This window comes from Macaca thibetana, chromosome 13, assembly GCF_024542745.1.
Source record: "Macaca thibetana thibetana isolate TM-01 chromosome 13, ASM2454274v1, whole genome shotgun sequence".
Classification (NCBI taxonomy): Eukaryota; Metazoa; Chordata; class Mammalia; order Primates; family Cercopithecidae; genus Macaca; species Macaca thibetana.
In genome coordinates, this window is record NC_065590.1 from 3,156,056 (window position 1) to 3,174,797 (window position 18,742).

The following is an 18,742-nucleotide window of genomic DNA, read 5'->3' on the forward strand; positions in this document are numbered from 1 at the left end:
ATGTAGTCTGGATACTAGATCCTTATCAGATGTGTGATTTGCAGATACTTTCTCTCATTTCTGTAGGTTGTTTTTCCACTATCTTTTAAAGTTTCTTTTTCACAGAAGTTGTAAATTTTGTTGAAGTCCAGTTTATTTTTTGTTGTTGTTGCTTGTATTTTGGTGTTGTATCTAAGAGAAACTGTTGCCAAATCCATGGTCATAAAGATTTACCTGTATGTTTTCTTAAGAGTTTTATTGCTGGCCGGGCATGGTGGCTCATGCCTGTAATCCCAGCACTTTGGGAGGCTGAGGCAGGTGGATCACCTGAGGTCAGGAGTTTGAGACCAGCCTGACCAACATGGTGAAACCGCGTCTCCACTAAAAATACAAAAATTAGCCGGGCGTGGTGGCGGGTGCCTGTAGTCCCAGCTACTCGGGAGGCTAAGGCAGGAGAATTGCTTGAACCTGGAAGGTGGAGGTTGCAGTGAGCCAAGATTGCGCCCCTGCACTCCAGCCTGGGTGACAGAGTCGACTCCATCTCAAAAAATAATAATAAAAAAAAAAAACTTCTATTGCCTTACCTCTTGCATTTTGGTCTTTGTTCCAGTTTGAATTAATTGCTGTGTATGGTATGAGGTAGGGGTTCATCTGCATTCTTTTATGTACGGATATCTAGTTGTCCTGGTACCATTTGTTGAAGAGGTTTCTTTCCCTGTTGAAAGGTTTTGGTACCCTTGTCAGATCATTAGATGCTAGATATATGGATTTATTTCTGGACTTTAAATTTTATTTATTTGGTCTGTATGTATGTCTGTGTCAATGTTGTCACCACAGTTTGTTGTTGTCGTTTCTGTTTCTGGGTTTTTTTTTTTTTTTTGTCACCCAGGCTGGAGTACAGTGGTGTGATCTTGGCTCACTGCAACCTCCATCTCCTGGGTTCAAGCGATTCTCCTGCCTTAGCCTCCCGAGTAGCTGGGATTTTAGGTGTGCACCACCAGGCCTGGCTAATATTTGTGTTTTTAGTAGAGACAGGGTCTCACTATGTTGGCCAGGCTGGTCTCAAACTCTTGACCTCAAATGATCTACCTGCTTCAGCTTCCCAAAGTACTAGGATTACAGGTGTGAGCCACCGCGTCCAGCCGGTACCACAGTTTTGATTACTGTGGTGTGAATTTCCTTAAATGAAAAATTTCAAACACATACAAAAGTAGAAGAGTCTAATGAATAAACATGTCCATCACCCAGGTTCAAATTCATTCATAGATCTCATTTCATATGTATTCTGTCCCCTCCTTTCTTTTCTCCATTATCTTGATACAACCTCAGACATTTGTAAATAGTTCAAGAAATTATATATCCATTATAAGAAACATTTATATTTCAAATATAAATTTGTAAAAGTGGTACCTTTCATTCATTTGGAAAATTCACATACAATGGAATCCTTGTCTGTTGTCGGATAAATGAAATGTCATTGTACTTTTTCAGAGGCATTTAAACTAGCGTTTCAATTTATTGCTTCAGAAAATTCCATTTGGAAGTTTTGTGATCAAAAGTATAGTAATTATTATAGTGTTAGACATGTTTTTTATTAAACTGCTGTGTTGAAACTGATTAGCTTTGCCTGTTGTATGAGAGTTGTGATTGCCATTCCAGAATAGGACTTTTTCCTTATTTATTAGTGCCTATTTGAAACATCTAACATGCGACCGGGCATGGTGGTGGCTCATGCCTGTAATCACAGAATTTTGGGAGGCCGTGGCGGGTGGATCAGTTGAGCGTAGGAGTTGGAGACCAGCCTGGCCAACATAGCGAAACCCTGTCTCTACTAAAAATACAAAAAATTAGCCAGGTGTGGTGGTGCATGCCTGTAATACCAGCTACTTGGGAGGCTGAGGCACAAGAATTGCTTGAACCTGGGAGGTGGAGGTTGCAGTGAGCCAAGATTACACCACTGCACTCCAGCCTGGGCAATGGAGTGAGACTGTCTCAAAAAAAAAAAAAAAAAAAAAAAAAAAAAAAAAAAGGAATGTCTAACATGCCTTTCTGGTTGCCACTTGTAGAAGGTAGGTAGGTGGGCGGTGTGCAGTGGCTCATGTCTGTAATCCCAGCACTTTGGGAGGCTGAAGCAGGAGAATTGCTTGAGGCCAGGACTTTGAGACCAGCCCGTGCAACATGGGGAGACCCCATCTCTACCCCCTAAAAAAAAAATAGCTGAGTGTGGTGGTGTGTGCCTGTGGTCTCAGCTACTCAGGAGGCTGAGGTGGGAGGATTGCTGGAGCCTTAGGAGGTCAAGGCTGCAGTGAGCCATGTTTGTGCCACTGCACTTCAGCCTGGGTGACAGAGCTAGACCCTGTCTCCAAAAAAAAAAAGGGCGGTGAATTGGGAATACAAAACGGAGTTTTCTGTTCTCAGAGGGCATTACATTTTAATGTAGCAAATAGGGATATGCACAGATAATACAGAGTGAAAAGCTGAAGGGAGAAAATGGAGTATGGGAGTACCACCATATGTGAAATGAGATTTCACATTTGCCTCTTAAAAATCCTTTTCTAATTAAGTTTGCCATCAAGAGAGCATGCAGATTGGAAGGAATGGGAGTATGCTGTGTGTTTCTTTGTCTCTAGAGTACCAAGGGGGTGACCATGAGGAATATTTGAGATCTTCGGCTGCTCCTGTTTTGCCAATAATTTTGTACACGGGTGCAGCCAGACCATTCTAATGATGGTGTTCACCAAATTGGTTATTCAGAAATCCAGTCTTGAGAGTGGTTGTCTACATAAAAATTTTTGTTAAAATTTATTAGTAATTATTAGATTGTTAATATTAATGATTTATTAATATTACAGTGCCAGGCACTATACAAGTTAGGTGGGAAAAGGCCTCTAACAGTGATTAAGGATCAGAGTCAACTTCTATGGAGTACAGAGACTGAGTTTGCCTTGAGCACTTACCATGTGGTCAGTTATTTTAGAACATAAGTTATATGTTTTTTTTGTTTTTTTTTTTTTTGAGAAGGTGTCTCAAGCAATCTCAGCTCACTGCAAGCTCCGCCTCCCAGGTTCACACCATTCTCCTGCCTCAGCCTCTCGAGTAGCTGCGACTACAGTTGCCCACCACCACGCCCAAATAATTTTTTGTATCTTTAGTAGAGACAGGGTTTCATGGTGTTAGCCAGGATGGTCTCAGTCACCTGACCTCGTGATCCACCCGCCTCAGCCTCCCAAAGTGCTGAGATTTTGCATTTTCAACAAGATGATGATACTGATGCTGATGCTGCTTGTCCTATAACTATACTTTGAGTAGCAGGATCTAAATGACCATTTCCATTGTGAATGTATTGCCTCTTATAATGGATTTCTTTTGAGTTCAGTTCAGCATGCCTGAACTAGCAAGAGCTCAATTCTTCTGATACTTTTTTTTAATTTGAACTAGTGATTTTGAGCTTTATATGACAGTATCTTCTCTTGACAAGAAGGTTTAATTTACCTATTAAGTGTGCATCTGATCTTTTCATCAACCAGAAACAATTTTGGGGGAAGGGGGTTGTAAACAAAAGCTTGGGTTGCCGTTCTGTGACAGTATACTGTGATAAGGTGGCTATCCATATTCATCTTAAATCTTTATTATCAAATTAAAATTTAAAACAGATAAAACAGAAGTTACTAGAGAGAAATTTGAAGCTTCTGAAATCCCTGCAACTCTGTTCCTCCCCACTCAATCCAGTTTGTAAAAGCTGTGCTGATCTGATAGTTAGACATACTGGAATCTATAATACATAAGAACTTAGGATATGTGTATCGGGGGGTCTACAAGATTTGTGTTCTTTTCAAATTAACCTATCATATTTAGAAAATAAAGGATTAGGTTGAATTTTGTAGAAGGTGATAAGATACACATATCCTTTGCATTGCATTGTATAATATAGTAGCAGTATGGTTTCATATCCCTTTTAAAGGAGTCCAGTCTTCATAAGGACATCATAAGCTGGGAGGGGTTTCTTTTGAGACATAACTAGTTCTCAGCATATTGATTGTAGTACTTGAGCCATAACTTCATTAAGGGAGTCGAGAGTGAGAACTGTTGAGATTTGTGGTTATAAGTGGTGGGGGCCACTGAGGAGCAATGACTGCTGGGCTTTCCCTTCTTTTGTCTTGTTTTTCCTCTTTTTATATGTAACTGTTGATGATCAACAATGTTCTGGGTAAGAAGATGAAGACCGGGGAAATGAGATGTCAGAAGGCAACCTGTAGAGAAGGTGGGACTGAATGTCCAATTTCTCTTATTGCAGCTGTTATTGCTGAGATAGAGTTGAGAATAAAGAGAAGGATTCCCTCTTATGCTCTCAGTCTCGTTAGCGGTTATTAAGAGTTTTGGTGGGGAGGGACAGAAGCCAAATTAAGTGAAAAAGGGCAGCAACGATGTTATAAGTGACTTACCCTTCCTTTAGTACTTTGAGGTTTTGGACAATTTGTCCATCAACTTGGAGGTGGGGATGGAGGAAGGAGTGGTGTAGTTTGGATTTTACACTTCTACCAATGTGCTTTCCATTACTTTAGGCCCTGCTATTGATTAGGAATAGGAAGAAATATGGGGATGCTTCGGTTATTATTGTATCATAACAAGTCATCCCAAACAGTGGCTTAAAACAAGAAAACTTGTGATTATCTTCCATGGTTCTGGAGGTTGACTGGGCTTAATCAGCTGGAGTTGTCAGCTGGAGCATCTCTATTTGATCTCTCCTGACCTGGACATCCCCAGTAGCTTGGCAGCTGCCAGGTTAAGGCCTGGGCCTAGAAACTATAACAAAAGCCGCATCCTTCTATTTAGCAAGCAGTCCTACAACTCCCTCATTAAAGGAGATAGACCTCCACCTCTCAAAGAGTATCAGAGATATTTTGGGCCAGGTTTTAAAACCTCTGCAGTGGATAAAGAGGCATTGGAGAAGAGAGGCTGCTAAAAAGGACTCTTTAGACATCTTGGAGATTTTCAAGTGTGGAATAATTTGGAAAGGAGTTGGATTTCCTGTATTTCTTGTCAAACTTTACAATCATTACACAGTTTTTCAGTGGAAAATACCTATCATTATCAAGTGAAATTTGCTAAGTTTGGAATTGAGAGGAGATTTGTAAATGAGGTTAATTTTCCTTTTACTTCTTTGCAGTGAACAATTTTTTTGTAATATGTGTCTTTAAAAGACTTTGTGCTATATTGGTCACAAGATGAAGTACATGTCTTTTTATTTTTATGTACGGTTTTTATTTAATTCCAAAAGCCAAACTCTAAAGTTGAGTACATGCCTGCACACACAATAAAATACTGTTTTTATACAGTTGAAAAAATACAGGTTGTATTTTGTTCTTGATACATAATAATTGTACATATTTATAGGGTACAATGTGATATTTTGATATCTCTACACTGTGTAATGATCAAATCAGGATAATTAGCGTATCACGTCAAACACTTGTCATTTCTTTGTGGTAAGAACATTCCAAATTCTCTTTTCTAGCTGTTTTGAAGTATAATACATTATTGTTAACTATAGTTATCCTACTGTGAAGTAGAACACCAGAACTTACTCTCCTAACTGTAACTTTGTACCTGTTGACCTACCTTTCCTCATTCCCTCTCCTCCCTACTCTTCCCAACCTCTGGTAACCACTATTCTACTCTCTACTTTTATGATATCAGCTTTTTCTGATTCCACATATGAATGGGATCATGCAGTATTTGTTTTTCCGTATATGGCATATTTCACTTAACATAATTACATTTGAGTTTGTATGTGTTGTCACAGAATGACAGGATTTCATTCTTTTTTATGGATGAATAGTATTTGCCTTGTGTAGATGTACATTTTCTTTATCCATTCATCTGTTGATGGACATTTAGGTTGATTCCATATCTTGGCTATTGTGAACAGTGCTGCAGTAAATGTGGGAGTGTAAATATTCTTCAACATAGCAATTTCATTTCCTTTGGCTATATAGACCCAGTAGTGGAATTGTTAGATTATATGATAGTTCTGGTTTTTTTTTGAGGAATTTCTGTACTGTTGTCTCTAATGGCTGTACTAATTTACGTTTCCACCAACAGTGTATAATAGTTCTCCTTTCTCCATATTCTCGCCATATTATTTTTTGTCTTTTTGTAAAAGCTAGTCTAAGGCGTGGTGATATCTCAATGTGGTTTTGATTTGCATTTCCCTGATGTTTAATAAACGTTGAGTGTTTTTTTTCCATATACCTGGTGCCCATTTTTATGTCTTCCTTTGAGAAATGTCTATTCTGATCTTTTGCCCATCGTTTAGTTGGATTATTTGCTTTTTTGCTATTGTTGTTTTGAGTTCCATATGTATTCTGGATATTAATCCCTTGTTAGATGCATAGTTTGTGAATATTTTCTCCCGTTCTATAGGCAGTCTCTTCACTCTGTTGGTTGTTTCCTTTGTTGTATTTGTCAGTTTTTGCTTTTGTTGCCTGAGCTTTTGAGGTCTTATTCAAACAATGTCATGAAGCTTTTTTCCTGTTTTCTTCTAATGGTTTCATAGTTTTGGATTTTACATTTAAGTCTTTAATTCATTTAGAGTTGATTTTTGTTAAGTGGTGAGAGAGAAGAATGAAGAAATAAAGAATAAAATGTTTTTAAAAGACTCCTTCATTAAACATCATTTTAACTCCACATTACTGTGTTTAATAGAAATTAAGATACTAGAAAAAGATTATAGATTTGTTCTTGGTTTTGTAACTTATAAAAATGGATAAAAGGGCCAGGCATGGTGACTCACACCGTAATCCCAGCACTTTGGGAGGCCAAGGCAGGTGGATCGCTTGAGCCCAGTAGTGACTGTAGTTTTCATGTTTTATTTTTGGTCACTGTAGTTTTGCCTTTTCTAGAAATTCATATAACTAGAATGATATAGTACGTAGTCTTTGTTGGCTGACTGGGTTTCACTTAGTACAGTGTACTTTTGAGATTCATCTATGTTAGCGCTTGTAGCATTAGTTCTTCCCTTTGTTACCTGGTATTATTATTCCATTGCCTGGATATATGACAGTTTATTTATATATTATCTGGTAGATGGATATTTGGGTTGTTTCCAGCTTTTCCTGATTTTGGGTAAAGCTGCAATGAACATTTAAGTCTTTGTGTGGACATGTGTTTTCATTTCTCTTAGGTAAATAAATACCTAGGAGTGGGATTAGGAGTGGGATTGCTGGGTCATATGGTAAATGTATATTTAACAAGAAGCTGTCAAACTGTCTTCCAAAGTGACTGTGCCGTTTTTGCATTCCCTCTAGGGATGTATGTGTTCCAATTACTCCATATCCTGTTTCAGCACTTGGTATTATTACCAATCTTTAATTTTAGTATTTCTAGTGGCTGTGTAGTGACATATTGTGGGTTTTTTGTGTGTGTGGTTGTTTGTTTGTTTGTTTTTGAGATGAAGTCTCACTCTGTTGCCCAGGCTGGAGTGTGGTGGCGTGATCTTGGCTCACTGCCACCTTTGTTTCCCAGGTTCAAGCGATTCTCCTGCCTCAGCCTCCTGAGTACCTGGGATTACAGGCACGAGCTACCATGCCCAGCTACTTTTTTGTATTTTTAGTAGAGACGGAGTTTCACCTTATTAGCCAGGCTGGTCTTGAACTCCTGACCTCATGTGATCTGCCCACCCCAGCCTCCCAAAGTGCTGGAATTACCTGAGCCACCGTGCCCTGCCTTTATTGTGGTTTTAATTTACTTTTCCTTATTAGTGATAACATCTTGTCATGTGTTTGTCATTCTTTCATCTCGTTGGTTATGTGTCTGTTCAAATCATTTTCCCATTTAAAAAATTGTGTTGTTTCTTTGTAGGCAAATCCTTTGTGAGATATATGTATTGCAGATATTTTCTCTCGCTCTTTGTCCTGCCTTTTTTTTTGTTCTTTTTTTTTGAGACGGTTTCACTCTTGTTGCCCAGGCTGGGGTGCAATGGTGTGATCTTGGCTCACTGCACCCTCTGCCTCCTGGGTTCAAGCGATTCTCCTGCCTCAGCCTCCTGAGTAGCTGGGATTACAGGCATGCGCCACCACACCTGGCTAATTTTGTATTTTTAGTAGAGATGGAGTTTCTCCATGTTGGTCAGGCTGGTCTCCAACTCCCAACCTTAGGTGATCCGCCCACTTTGGCCTCCCAAAGTGCTGGGATTACAGGCGTGAGCCACTGCGCCCGGCCTGTCTTGCTTTTTCTTTTTTTTTTTTTTTGAGACGGAGTCTCGCTCTGCCGCCCAGGCTGGAGTGCAGTGGCCGGATCTCAGCTCACTGCAAGCTCCGCCTCCCGGGTTCACGCCATTCTCCTGCCTCAGTCTCCCGAGTAGCTGGGATTACAGGCGCCCGCCACCTCGCCCGGCTAGTTTTTTGTATTTTTTAGTAGAGACGGGGTTTCACCGTGTCAGCCAGGATGGTCTCGATCTCCTGACCTCGTGATCCGCCCGTCTCGGCCTCCCAAAGTGCTGGGATTACAGGCTTGAGCCACCGCGCCCGGCCCTGCTTTTTCATTTTGCTAATTGTCTTTTCTTTTTTTTGAGACAGAGTTTTGCTCTGTTGCTCAGGCTGGAGCACAGTGACCGTCGTGCCTTAGCTTCCTGAGTAGCTGTGATTACGGGCATGTGCCACTATGCCTGGCTAATTTGTTTTTCTATTTTTAGTAGAAACAGGATTTCACTATATTGGCCAGGGTGGTCTCAAACTCCTGGCCTCAAGTGATCCACCCACCTGCCAAAGTGCTAGGATTACAGGCATGAGCTACTGTGCCTGACCTATTTTGTTAATAGTGTCTTTTGTAAAGTTAAACTTTTATTTCAAGATTATTATAGATTCATATGCAGTTGAGACAGGGTCTCACTCTCGTTCAGGTTGGAATGCAGTGGCACAATCATGGCTCACCATAGCCTCCCTCTCCTGGGCTGTCAATCCTCCCACCCCAGCCATTAGAGTAGCTGAAAGTACAGACACATGCCACCATGCCTGGCTAATTTTTTCTTTTCTTCTTCTTCTTCTTCTTTTTTTTTTTTTTTTTTTTTTTGAGACAGAGTCTCGCTCTGTTGCCTAGGCTGGAGTGCAATGGCATGATCTCTGCTCACTGCAACCTCCACCTCCTGGGTTCAAATGATTCTTCTGCCTCAGCCTCCTGAATAGCTGAGACTACAGGCGTGCACCGCCACACCCGTCTAATTTTTGTATTTTTAGTAAAGATGGAGTTTCACCATATTGACCAGGCTGGTCTTGAACTCCTGACCTCGTGATCCACCAGCCTTGGGCGCCCAAAGTGCTGGGATTACAGGCATGAGCCACCACGCCTGGCCTGCCTGGCTAATTTCTTTGTAGTTTTTGTAGAGTCAGGGTTTCGCCATGTTGCCCAGTCTGATCTAGAACTCCTGGGCTTAAGCAAGCCACCTACCTCGGCTTCCCAAAGTGCCGGGATTACAGGCATGAGCCCCTGTGCCCAGCCATTACCCAGATAATGACACTGATACAATCCACTTATTATATTCAGGTTTGCCCAGTTTCATTTATACTCTTAGTGTGTGTGTGTTTCTATATTTAGTTCTATACAATATTGTTACATGTGTAGGTTTGTATATCCATTACGCAGTCAAGATGCAGAATATCAGTGCAAGAATCCCTCATGTTGTATGTTTGTAACCACCTCCTTCCTGTACTCCCCACCCCACCACACACACTTCACCTGTCTCTAACCTCAAGTGTCTTATACATTTCTAAAGTTTTGTCCTTTCAAAAATGTTGTATCAATGGAATTTAGTATGTATGTGACCTTTTGAGGTTGGCTTCTTTCTACTCAGCCTAATTCTCTTGAGATCTATCAAAGTTGTTGCATGTATTAATGGTTCATTCCTTTTTATTGATGAATAATATTTCGTGGAATGGAAATGAACCACGGTCCATTCAACCATTCACCTATTAAAGGAAATGTGGGTTGTTTCCAGTGTTTGGCTATTGAAAATAAAACTGCTATGAACTTCTGTCTGCAAGTTTCTCCATGAACATAAATTTTTGTTATTTAGGTATAAATGTGCAAGAATGCAGTTGCTGGTTTATGTGGTAAGTACATTTTTAGTTTTGCAAGAAACTAATAGACTGTTTTCCAGAGTGGCATTGCCATTTTATATTTCTACCAGCAGTGCGTGAATTTTCCAGTTCCTTTCTGTCCTTACCAGTATTGGTTATTATCCCTATTGTGGGGGAGGAGGGCATTCTCATTGGTATGTAGTGATTCGTATGTAGTGATACCCCATTGTGGTTTTAACTTGCATTTCCCAAATAGCTAATGATGTGAACATTTATTTGCCATCTGTATATCTTTAGTGGAATGTCTTTTCATGCCTTTTGCCCATTTTTTGATTGGATTGTTTGGATTTATTTTACTGTTGAGTTTTGAGAGTTTTGGGTATATTCTAGTTGTTAATCTTTGTGGTTTGGAAATATTTTCTCTCATTTTGTATCTTGTTTTTCATTCCCTTCACATAGTCTTTCACAGCAAAAGTTTTTAATTTTGATGAGTTCCACTTCTTTTGGATTGTGCTTTTAGTTTCAGGCCGTAACTCTTAACTCTTTGCTTAGTGCTAGATCTGAAAGATATTTTACTCTTTTCCTGAAAGTTTATGCTCTTATTTATTTTTTTTAAGTGTATCATATATCTTGGGTTCACTCTTGGGTAAGGACTGAGAGTGGGGTTCGTTGTTTTGTGACAGATAGGTGTCCGTTTGCTCTAGCACTGGTAAAGAGGCTGTCTTCTGCTTTTGCACCTTTGTCAAAAATTAATTGGTTGTACTTTTTTTTTCTCGAGACAGTGTCTCCCTCTGTCACCCAGGCCGGAGTGCAGTGGTGCTATCTCAGCTCACTGCAACTTCTGCCTCCCAGGTTCAAGAGATTCTCCTGCCTCAGCCTCCTGAGTAGCTGGGATTACAGGCGCCCACCGCCACACCTAGCTACTTTTTGTATTTTTTAGTAGAGACGGGGTTTTACCATGTTGGCCAGGCCAGTCTCGAACTCCTGACCTCAAGTGATCCACCCGCCTTGGCCTCCCAAAGTGTTGGGATTACAGGCATGAGTCACTGTGCCTGGCCTGATTGGTTATACTTCTTTGGGACTGTTTTCCGGTTCTCTCTCTTCTCTTGTCTTGATCTATGTCTATTCCTTTGCCAGTACCAAGAGCTTTGGTTAAGTCTTGAAATCTGGTAGAGTGGTTTCTCACATTTTAGTCTTTTTTCAAAATTGGTTTAGCTATTCTAGTTTCTTGCCTTTTCATATAAATGTTAGGGTAACCTTGTCTATATTGGTTATGTCCTAAAAATCTTGCTGAGATTTTTATTGGAATTGCATTAAACCTATGTGTCATTTTAGGGCTGATTGTCATCTTTACTGTGTTGAGTCTTGTAGTCCATGAACATGGCATGTCTCTTCACTTATTCAAGTCTTGGATTTCTTTCATAAGCATTTTGTAATTTTCCACATATAAGTACTTCACTTGTTAGATTTAAGTATGTTACTTTCTTTGGAATAACTGTAAGTAATATGATGGTTTTTCCCCCCTCAGTTTTTTTTGTTTGTTTGTTTTTTGTTTTTTGGGGTTTTTTTTTTTGAGACAGAGTCTCGCTCTGTTGCCCAGGCTGGAGTGCAGTGGTGTGATCTCAGCTCACCACAACCTCCATCTCCCAGGTTCAAGCGATTCTCCTGCCTCAGCCTCCGGAGTAGCTGGGATTACAGGATGCGCCACCACGTCCAGCTAATTTTTGTATTTTTAGTAGAGATGGGGTTTCCTCATGTTGGCCAAGCTGGTCTTGAACTTCTGACCTCAGATGATCTACCTGCCTTGGCCTTCCAAAGTGCTGGGATTATAGGCATGAGCCACCGCGCCCAGCCTCCCTGCTCAGTTTTTTTTTTTTTTTTTTTTTGAGACGGAGTCTCGCTCTGTCGCCCAGGCTGGAGTGCAGTGGCCGGATCTCAGCTCACTGCAAGCTCTGCCTCCCGGGTTTACGCCATTCTCCTGCCTCAGCCTCCCGAGTAGCTGGGACTACAGGCGCCCGCCACCTCGCCTGGCTAGTTTTTTGTATTTTTTAGTAGAGACGGGGTTTCACCGTGTTAGCCAGGATGGTCTCGATCTCCTGACCTCGTGATCCGCCCGTCTCGGCCTCCCACAGTGCTGGGATTACAGGCTTGAGCCACCGCGCCCGGCCCTTTGCTCAGTTTTTTAAAAATAAACTTTAATTTGTAGAAGTTTTAGATTGTGAAGACAATACAGAGTCTCCATATGCCCCACACCTAGTTTCCTCTGTTATTGCTATATTAGCATGGTACACTTGTTTCAATCAAAGAGCCAATATTATTAAGTGAAGTGCATACTTTGTGTAGATTTCTTTAGTTTTTCTCTACTGTCCTGTATCTGTTCCAGGATCCTATACGGGATACCACATTACATTTAGTAGTCGTTTATCCTTAGATTTGTCTTATCTGTGATAGTTTCTCAGATTTCATTATATCACTGATGTCGATGTTGATCACTTGGCTGTGTTTGTCAGATTTCTGCATTATAATGTTACTTTTTTTTTCTCTTTCTATATTGTATTCTTTGGAATGAAATCACTGTACACAGCTCATTGTTTAGGAGTGGAAAATTATGTTCCACTTCCTTGAGGATGGAATTCTGCATAATTTATTTAGTTTTTTTCTGTACACGTTTGTCTCTTCCCCATTTATTTACTTAATCATTTCTCTCTAATAGTATGACTAGTGGAATTATTTCGTATTTAGGTTATAATTTAATATTGTTATTTAATTTGTTCTTCTAATTAATTAACATATTAATTTGTTGCTCCCATTGCCCATTGGGAGCTCTTTCAGTTGGCTCATGTGTCCTTTTGTCATAGACTCAACATTGTGTGTGTTTTTGTGTGTTTTAGCATTTTCTTATTTGTGTGTTTGTTTTTTGTTTTAAAATCATTTCCTTGCTTCCTACCATTACACAGTGCTCTAGGCTTATTTTGTCTATGTCTAGCCCCTGCCCTAGAATCAGCCATTTTGCTTTCTTACCAGGAATTGGTATTGTCAGTTTCTTGGATTTTAGCAACTCTGATAGGTAAATACTACTATCTCTTTGTTTTAATTTGCATTTCCCCAGTGACAAATGATGACGAATATTTTTAATCTACTCCCCCTGCCCCTAATTTGACAAGGTGACTGCCCATATTTTAATTGGGTTGTTATTGTTGAGTTTTAAGAGTTCTCTGTGTATTTTGGATACAGATCTTTCAGCTAGTAGTGCTTTGCAAATGTTTCTTTCAGTCTGTGGTTAGTGTTTTTATTGTAATACTAGTATCCTTCTCAGAGCTCTATGTCTGGGCTACCTGGTCTGTTGCCTTGATCTATGTGTCTCTTCTTTCACCAGTACTACACTGTCTTGATAGTAGCTTTGTAATAAATCTTAAAACTGAGTAATGAGTCTTGCAGCTTTGTTCTTCAGTATTATGCTGACTTATGCTAAGTCTTTTGCCTTTGTATGTAAAGTGTAGGAATTTCATAGCTATGTTTGAAGTTTTCAAGCAGGTAATACACTAGATTATTTCCCATTTTCTAGGAAGGCAGTAGAATCTGCTGTTAAAATTTGGGCTTGAATTCTTGGTATGCTACTTTGTAGCTGGGTGGTCTTTGAAAAATTACCATCTTTAAGAATAGTTTTATGGAATTGTTATGAATATTAAGTGTCAGTATATATATTATGTCTAGGCATTAGTCAGCACAATGCCTGAATATAAGCATATTACAAAACTGTTTATCTTATATTGTTAGCTACAAGAAGCCTTTCAGACTTAATAATGTACAAATGTAGTCCTATACACTGTTATGCTAGAGATGTTTATTGATGAATTCTCCAGAAATATAGCTAATCACAAGAAGATTCTTGAAGCTATTTTGATGAGATGAATACAGTTTGGGTGAGGGCAGATAAAGTTTTGGAAATGAGATGCCAAACTTCAACCTTCTCTTCTCACACAATTGTCAGAAGCTGCTGTAGTGTGAAATGTTGCCAGAGATGCCTTGGGGGATACTCCTGGGAGATGCTAGGGCAGATTTAGGTTCTTGTTACCTGATGGGACCTGAGAATTGTCCTTGATTCTTCCTTAGGACTCCTTTCTATATACATCCTGTTGATCACTTAAGTGTTGTTGATTTGATTCCCTTAATATTTATCTAACTGATTTACATCTTGCCTGCCACTGGGCAAGTCTAGGTGCTCATTGTTTCTCCTTACACTTACTACAAAAGCTTCCTAACTGGTCTCCTTGCTTCCTGACTAGTCAGGATTCAGCTCTGCCATTCATACCAGAGGTAGCATTCTAAAATGCTTTTTTTTTTTTTTTTTTTTTTTTTAAACAGGGTTTTAACTCAGTGGCACAATTCTAGCTTACTGTAGCCTCAACCTCCTGGGCTCAGGTGATCTTCCCACCTCAGCCTCCCAAGTAGCTGGGACAAGAGGCATGTGCCACCATGCCTGGCTAAGTTTTATATTTTTTTAGAGACGGGGTTTCACAGTGTGGGCCAGGCTGGTCTCGAACTCCTGGGCTGAAGTGATCTGCCTGCCTCGGCCTCCCACAGTGCTGGGATTACAGGTGTGAGACACTGCGTCCAGCCCTAAAATGCAAATTGGATTATGTCAGCAGAAGTAAGACATCTGGCTATGGAATCAGACTTCCTGGGTTTAAATCCCACATCTCTGACTCGTGTGATCCTGGGCAGATTCTTTGTGCCTCAGTTACTAGTTACTTCATTTATAAAGGAAGAAGAGTGACAGTGTTCAGATCTGGTGCACAATCACCTGAAAATAATGTTGCTCAAAATATACTGCCTGGCTTCCCCCTCAGTTTCTGTTTCCCTGTATCTTTGGTGGGATCAAGAAATACATAATGCTCAAACCTTTCTTAGGTGGTTCAGATGTCTTTTGTGAGCCCTCTTGAGGCATAACACACCTTGTTGCCTTTAGCTTTTGGACTTACTGTGTCTGGTATGTGTACCCCTTTAGCTAAGAAGAAGATGCCTCTGACTTTCCCATTCCAGATTTGGTGCTGTAGGAAGTCCCTACCACGGCAGCAGATCAGTGTCAAATTATCTAAAATATAGGAAGACAAGGAGCACATTTCAGTTCTGGCCAACTATTTATAAAAGCATTACGTTCTTTTACTTCAAGGCATTTAACATTTTGCAATTTGTGCTTTACTGGTTTGCTGTCTGTCTTCCCTATTAAGCTCCTTAAGGCTAAATTCTATATCCTCAATGTCTTGTCATATAATCTTTTAATTATATTTATAATATAGTTGGAAGTTACTTCTCTTTATAAATTTTCTTTACTGAGGCTGGGTGCAGTGGCTCACCCTGGATGCAGCACTTCGGGAGGCTGAGGGTGGCAGATCACAAGGTCAGGAGTTTGAGACCAGCCTGGCCAATATTGTGAAACCCCGTCTTTACTTAAAATACACAAAAAAAAAAAAAAAAAAAAAAAAACCGGGCATGGCGGCGGGCTTCTGTAATCCCAGCTACTCAGGAGGCTGAGGCAGGAGAATCACTTGAACCTGGGAGGTGGAGGTTGCAGTGAACCAAGATCACGCCACTGCACTCCAGCCTAGGTGACAGAGTGAGACTCTGTCTCAAAAAAAAAAAAAAAAAAAAAAGAAAAAAAAATTTTTTCTTTGCTGAAATAAAGCATCTCTTTACAAGGCGTCCATTATAAAGGCCACGTTACATGAGTTGTTTTCTTACTGTGCCATTCATTTGGATTCATCTACCTTTGCTACTTGTACATTTTAGACTGGGCCGCCTTCATTTTCTGTAGGTTTTAGCTGGAACTTAATTTGGTTTACTCCAAGTAATGTTGGTAGGTGAGGACATTGTTGGATGGATCCAGAAATGAAACCAGATGCGAACAGGTTTAGTTCTGGATTTTTGGTTAAGTATTTTATTTAGTGAATCATTCCTAATTCATTTAGATTTGAATATGTAGTTATGTTTTTCTCAGGACATTCAGTCCTTGTGCATTTTAGTTTCCCCATTGGTAAAATGAGATTACAGGCTAGATGACTGATCTCTAAACTTCCTTCCAACTCTGAAATTTTTGCTATTCCAAGTAAAAATGCACAGGGGTCCAAATATTTAGGTGTTGTTACTGATAGTTGAGAAATAAGACTTGTTTTATGTTTTAAGATCTCTCCATTTTATAAATAACTTCATTCAGACACACAAAAAACCTTTGGAGCTTTTCATTATCACTCTCCCTTATTTGAGTGTAATCCAGAAACTTCATTGAAGCAGATGTAGGGAGGCTCATAAGTAGAGGTAGCTTGTGCTGTTATGAAAGAACTTGCCAAATGATTTTTCTCAGTGTGCTGCTAATGCATGAAAAAGGTCAAAATGATAAAATTTTCTATGTAAATGAATGATTATTTTACTTTTGAGTAACATTTAGGACGTCTTTGTCTTCATTTAAGTGCCAAGGATGACATTGATCTTGATGCCTTGGCTGCAGAAATAGAAGGAGCTGGTGCTGCCAAAGAACAGGAGCCTCAAAAGTCAAAAGGGAAAAAGAAAAAAGAGAAAAAAAAGCAGGATTTTGAGTAAGTATATTTTAAATATATTTGATTTTTATTTGTTTTGGTACTGAATTCCCTTAATAAAACTATACCAGTGCTTCACAATGTATTTTAATCCTTTTCTAGTGAAGATGATATCCTGAAAGAACTGGAAGAATTGTCTTTGGAAGCTCAAGGCATCAAAGCTGACAGAGAAACTGTTGCAGTGAAGGTGAAAGACCTTTGTTACCTATTCCTGTTTCATATTGTATTCTTCTTAATGTTGGTTTGGGGAGTTACATTTGGAAACTTTTGAGCAGTGTACAATATGTTATTTAAAAGCTTCTGTGAAATCTGATGCCAAAGGGAAAAATAGGAATGTAAAAGTATTTTGTGGTATATTGTTTATTCATAAAATTGGTACATTTGGAGATATGATGTAATCACTCATCTCCACCTTCAGTTTTCTCTGTTGTTTCTTTTTCATCCTTCGAATTTGGATAAGCCTCAGAGTAATGGGAAAATGATAAATATTTTTTCTTCTTTCAACTTGTCCCTTAAGCTTTGTAAAGTTAGTACATGTGGAGTGGTGATTAGTGCCTGTTTCAAGAGGCCCTGGATTCTGAAATTTACAATGAATGCGAGATGTGTCTGAGGCCAAGGCCAACCTCTCGTGCTTGTTTGAATTTTATATTCCTATGAAAAAGACTTTGAAAAAGATTTTGAAATCATTTGAGATTTAAAAAAAATGTTTAGTTAATGAAGCACATGACTCTGGTCTCAAATGTAATTCTGTTAATCTTTTCTAACAATGGAAATTTTTTAGCCAACAGAAAACAATGAAGAGGAATTCACCTCAAAAGATAAAAAAAAGAAAGGACAGAAGGGCAAAAAACAGAGTTTTGATGATAATGATAGCGAAGAATTGGAAGATAAAGATTCAAAATCAAAAAAGACTGCAAAACCAAAAGTGGAAATGTACTCTGGGAGTGATGATGATGATGATTTTAACAAACTTCCTAAAAAAGCTAAAGGGAAAGCTCAAAAATCAAATAAGAAGTGGGATGGGTCAGAAGAGGATGAGGATGACAGTAAAAAAGTTAAAGAGCGTTCAAGAGTAAATTCTTCTGGTGAAAGTGGTGATGAATCAGATGAGTTTTTGCAATCTAGAAAAGGACAGAAAAAAAATCAAAAAAACAAGCCAGGTCCTAACATAGAGAGTGGGAATGAAGATGATGACTCCTCCTTCAAAATTAAGACAGTGGCCCAAAAGAAGGCAGAAAAGAAGGAGCGCGAGAGAAAAAAGCGAGATGAAGAAAAAGCGAAACTGCGGAAGCTGAAAGAAAAAGAAGAGTTAGAAACAGGTAAAAAGGATCTGAGTAAACAAAAGGAATCTCAAAGGAAATCTGAAGAAGAAACTGTCAAATCCAAAGTGACTCTTGATACTGGAGTAATCCCTGCCTCTGAAGAGAAAGCAGAGACTCCCACAGCTGCAGAAGGTTGGTTAATACTTTAGAGGAAAGAGCAACAGGCTTTTGATTCACAGTATAAGTTGTCATCATTATGCCCCAAGGTCATTTTGTTATTTGTCCATGGGTATAAAGGCACTTTATTGTAAGGAGCCATCTAAAAAATTACATCTAAGTATTTTACTTGATTTGCATTGTTAATCCTTTACATATATAGTATAAATATCTTTCAGATTATTTCTGTACAGACTGGAATTTTTATAGAATTTCATTATGAAAACTCTTTTTTTGCTGTTGATGAAGACTATAGAAGTTATTTAATGAAAAATTTGTTCTTTCTGATAAGTCAGTGTCAGATAATACTTGAATTCTTTCCTGTCTTTAAAAACCTAGTTCAAGGGCCGGGCGCGGTGGCTCACGCCTGTAATCCCAGCACTTTGGGAGGCCGAGACGGGCGGATCACGAGGTCAGGAGATCGAGACCATCCTGGCTAACACGGTGAAACCCCGTCTCTACTAAAAAAATACAAAAAAACTAACCGGGCGAGGTGGCGGGCGCCTGTAGTCCCAGCTACTCGGGAGGCTGAGGCAGGAGAATGGCGTGAACCCGGGAGGCAGAGCTTGCAGTGAGCTGAGATCCGGCTACTGCACTCCAGCCTGGGCGACAGAGCGAG

The 18,742-nt window shown here is 39.6% G+C and overlaps 2 protein-coding genes across 3 annotated transcripts in view; one reads left to right on the forward strand and one right to left on the reverse strand.

Moving 5' to 3' along the window:
• MITD1 (microtubule interacting and trafficking domain containing 1) overlaps positions 1 to 18,742 on the reverse strand; it is a 977,552-nt gene that overhangs the window by 200,235 nt on the left and 758,575 nt on the right. The gene's annotated exons all lie outside the window — the stretch shown is intronic.
• The window catches only part of EIF5B (eukaryotic translation initiation factor 5B), a 63,453-nt gene that overhangs the window by 6,241 nt on the left and 38,470 nt on the right, over positions 1 to 18,742 (forward strand). For both annotated transcript variants that reach the window (XM_050755039.1, XM_050755041.1), the window contains exons 2-4: positions 16,520 to 16,645; positions 16,748 to 16,832; positions 17,427 to 18,099. In XM_050755039.1, coding sequence (XP_050610996.1) covers positions 16,520 to 16,645; positions 16,748 to 16,832; positions 17,427 to 18,099 — 884 coding nt within the window. The remainder of the gene's footprint in view (positions 1 to 16,519; positions 16,646 to 16,747; positions 16,833 to 17,426; positions 18,100 to 18,742) is intronic.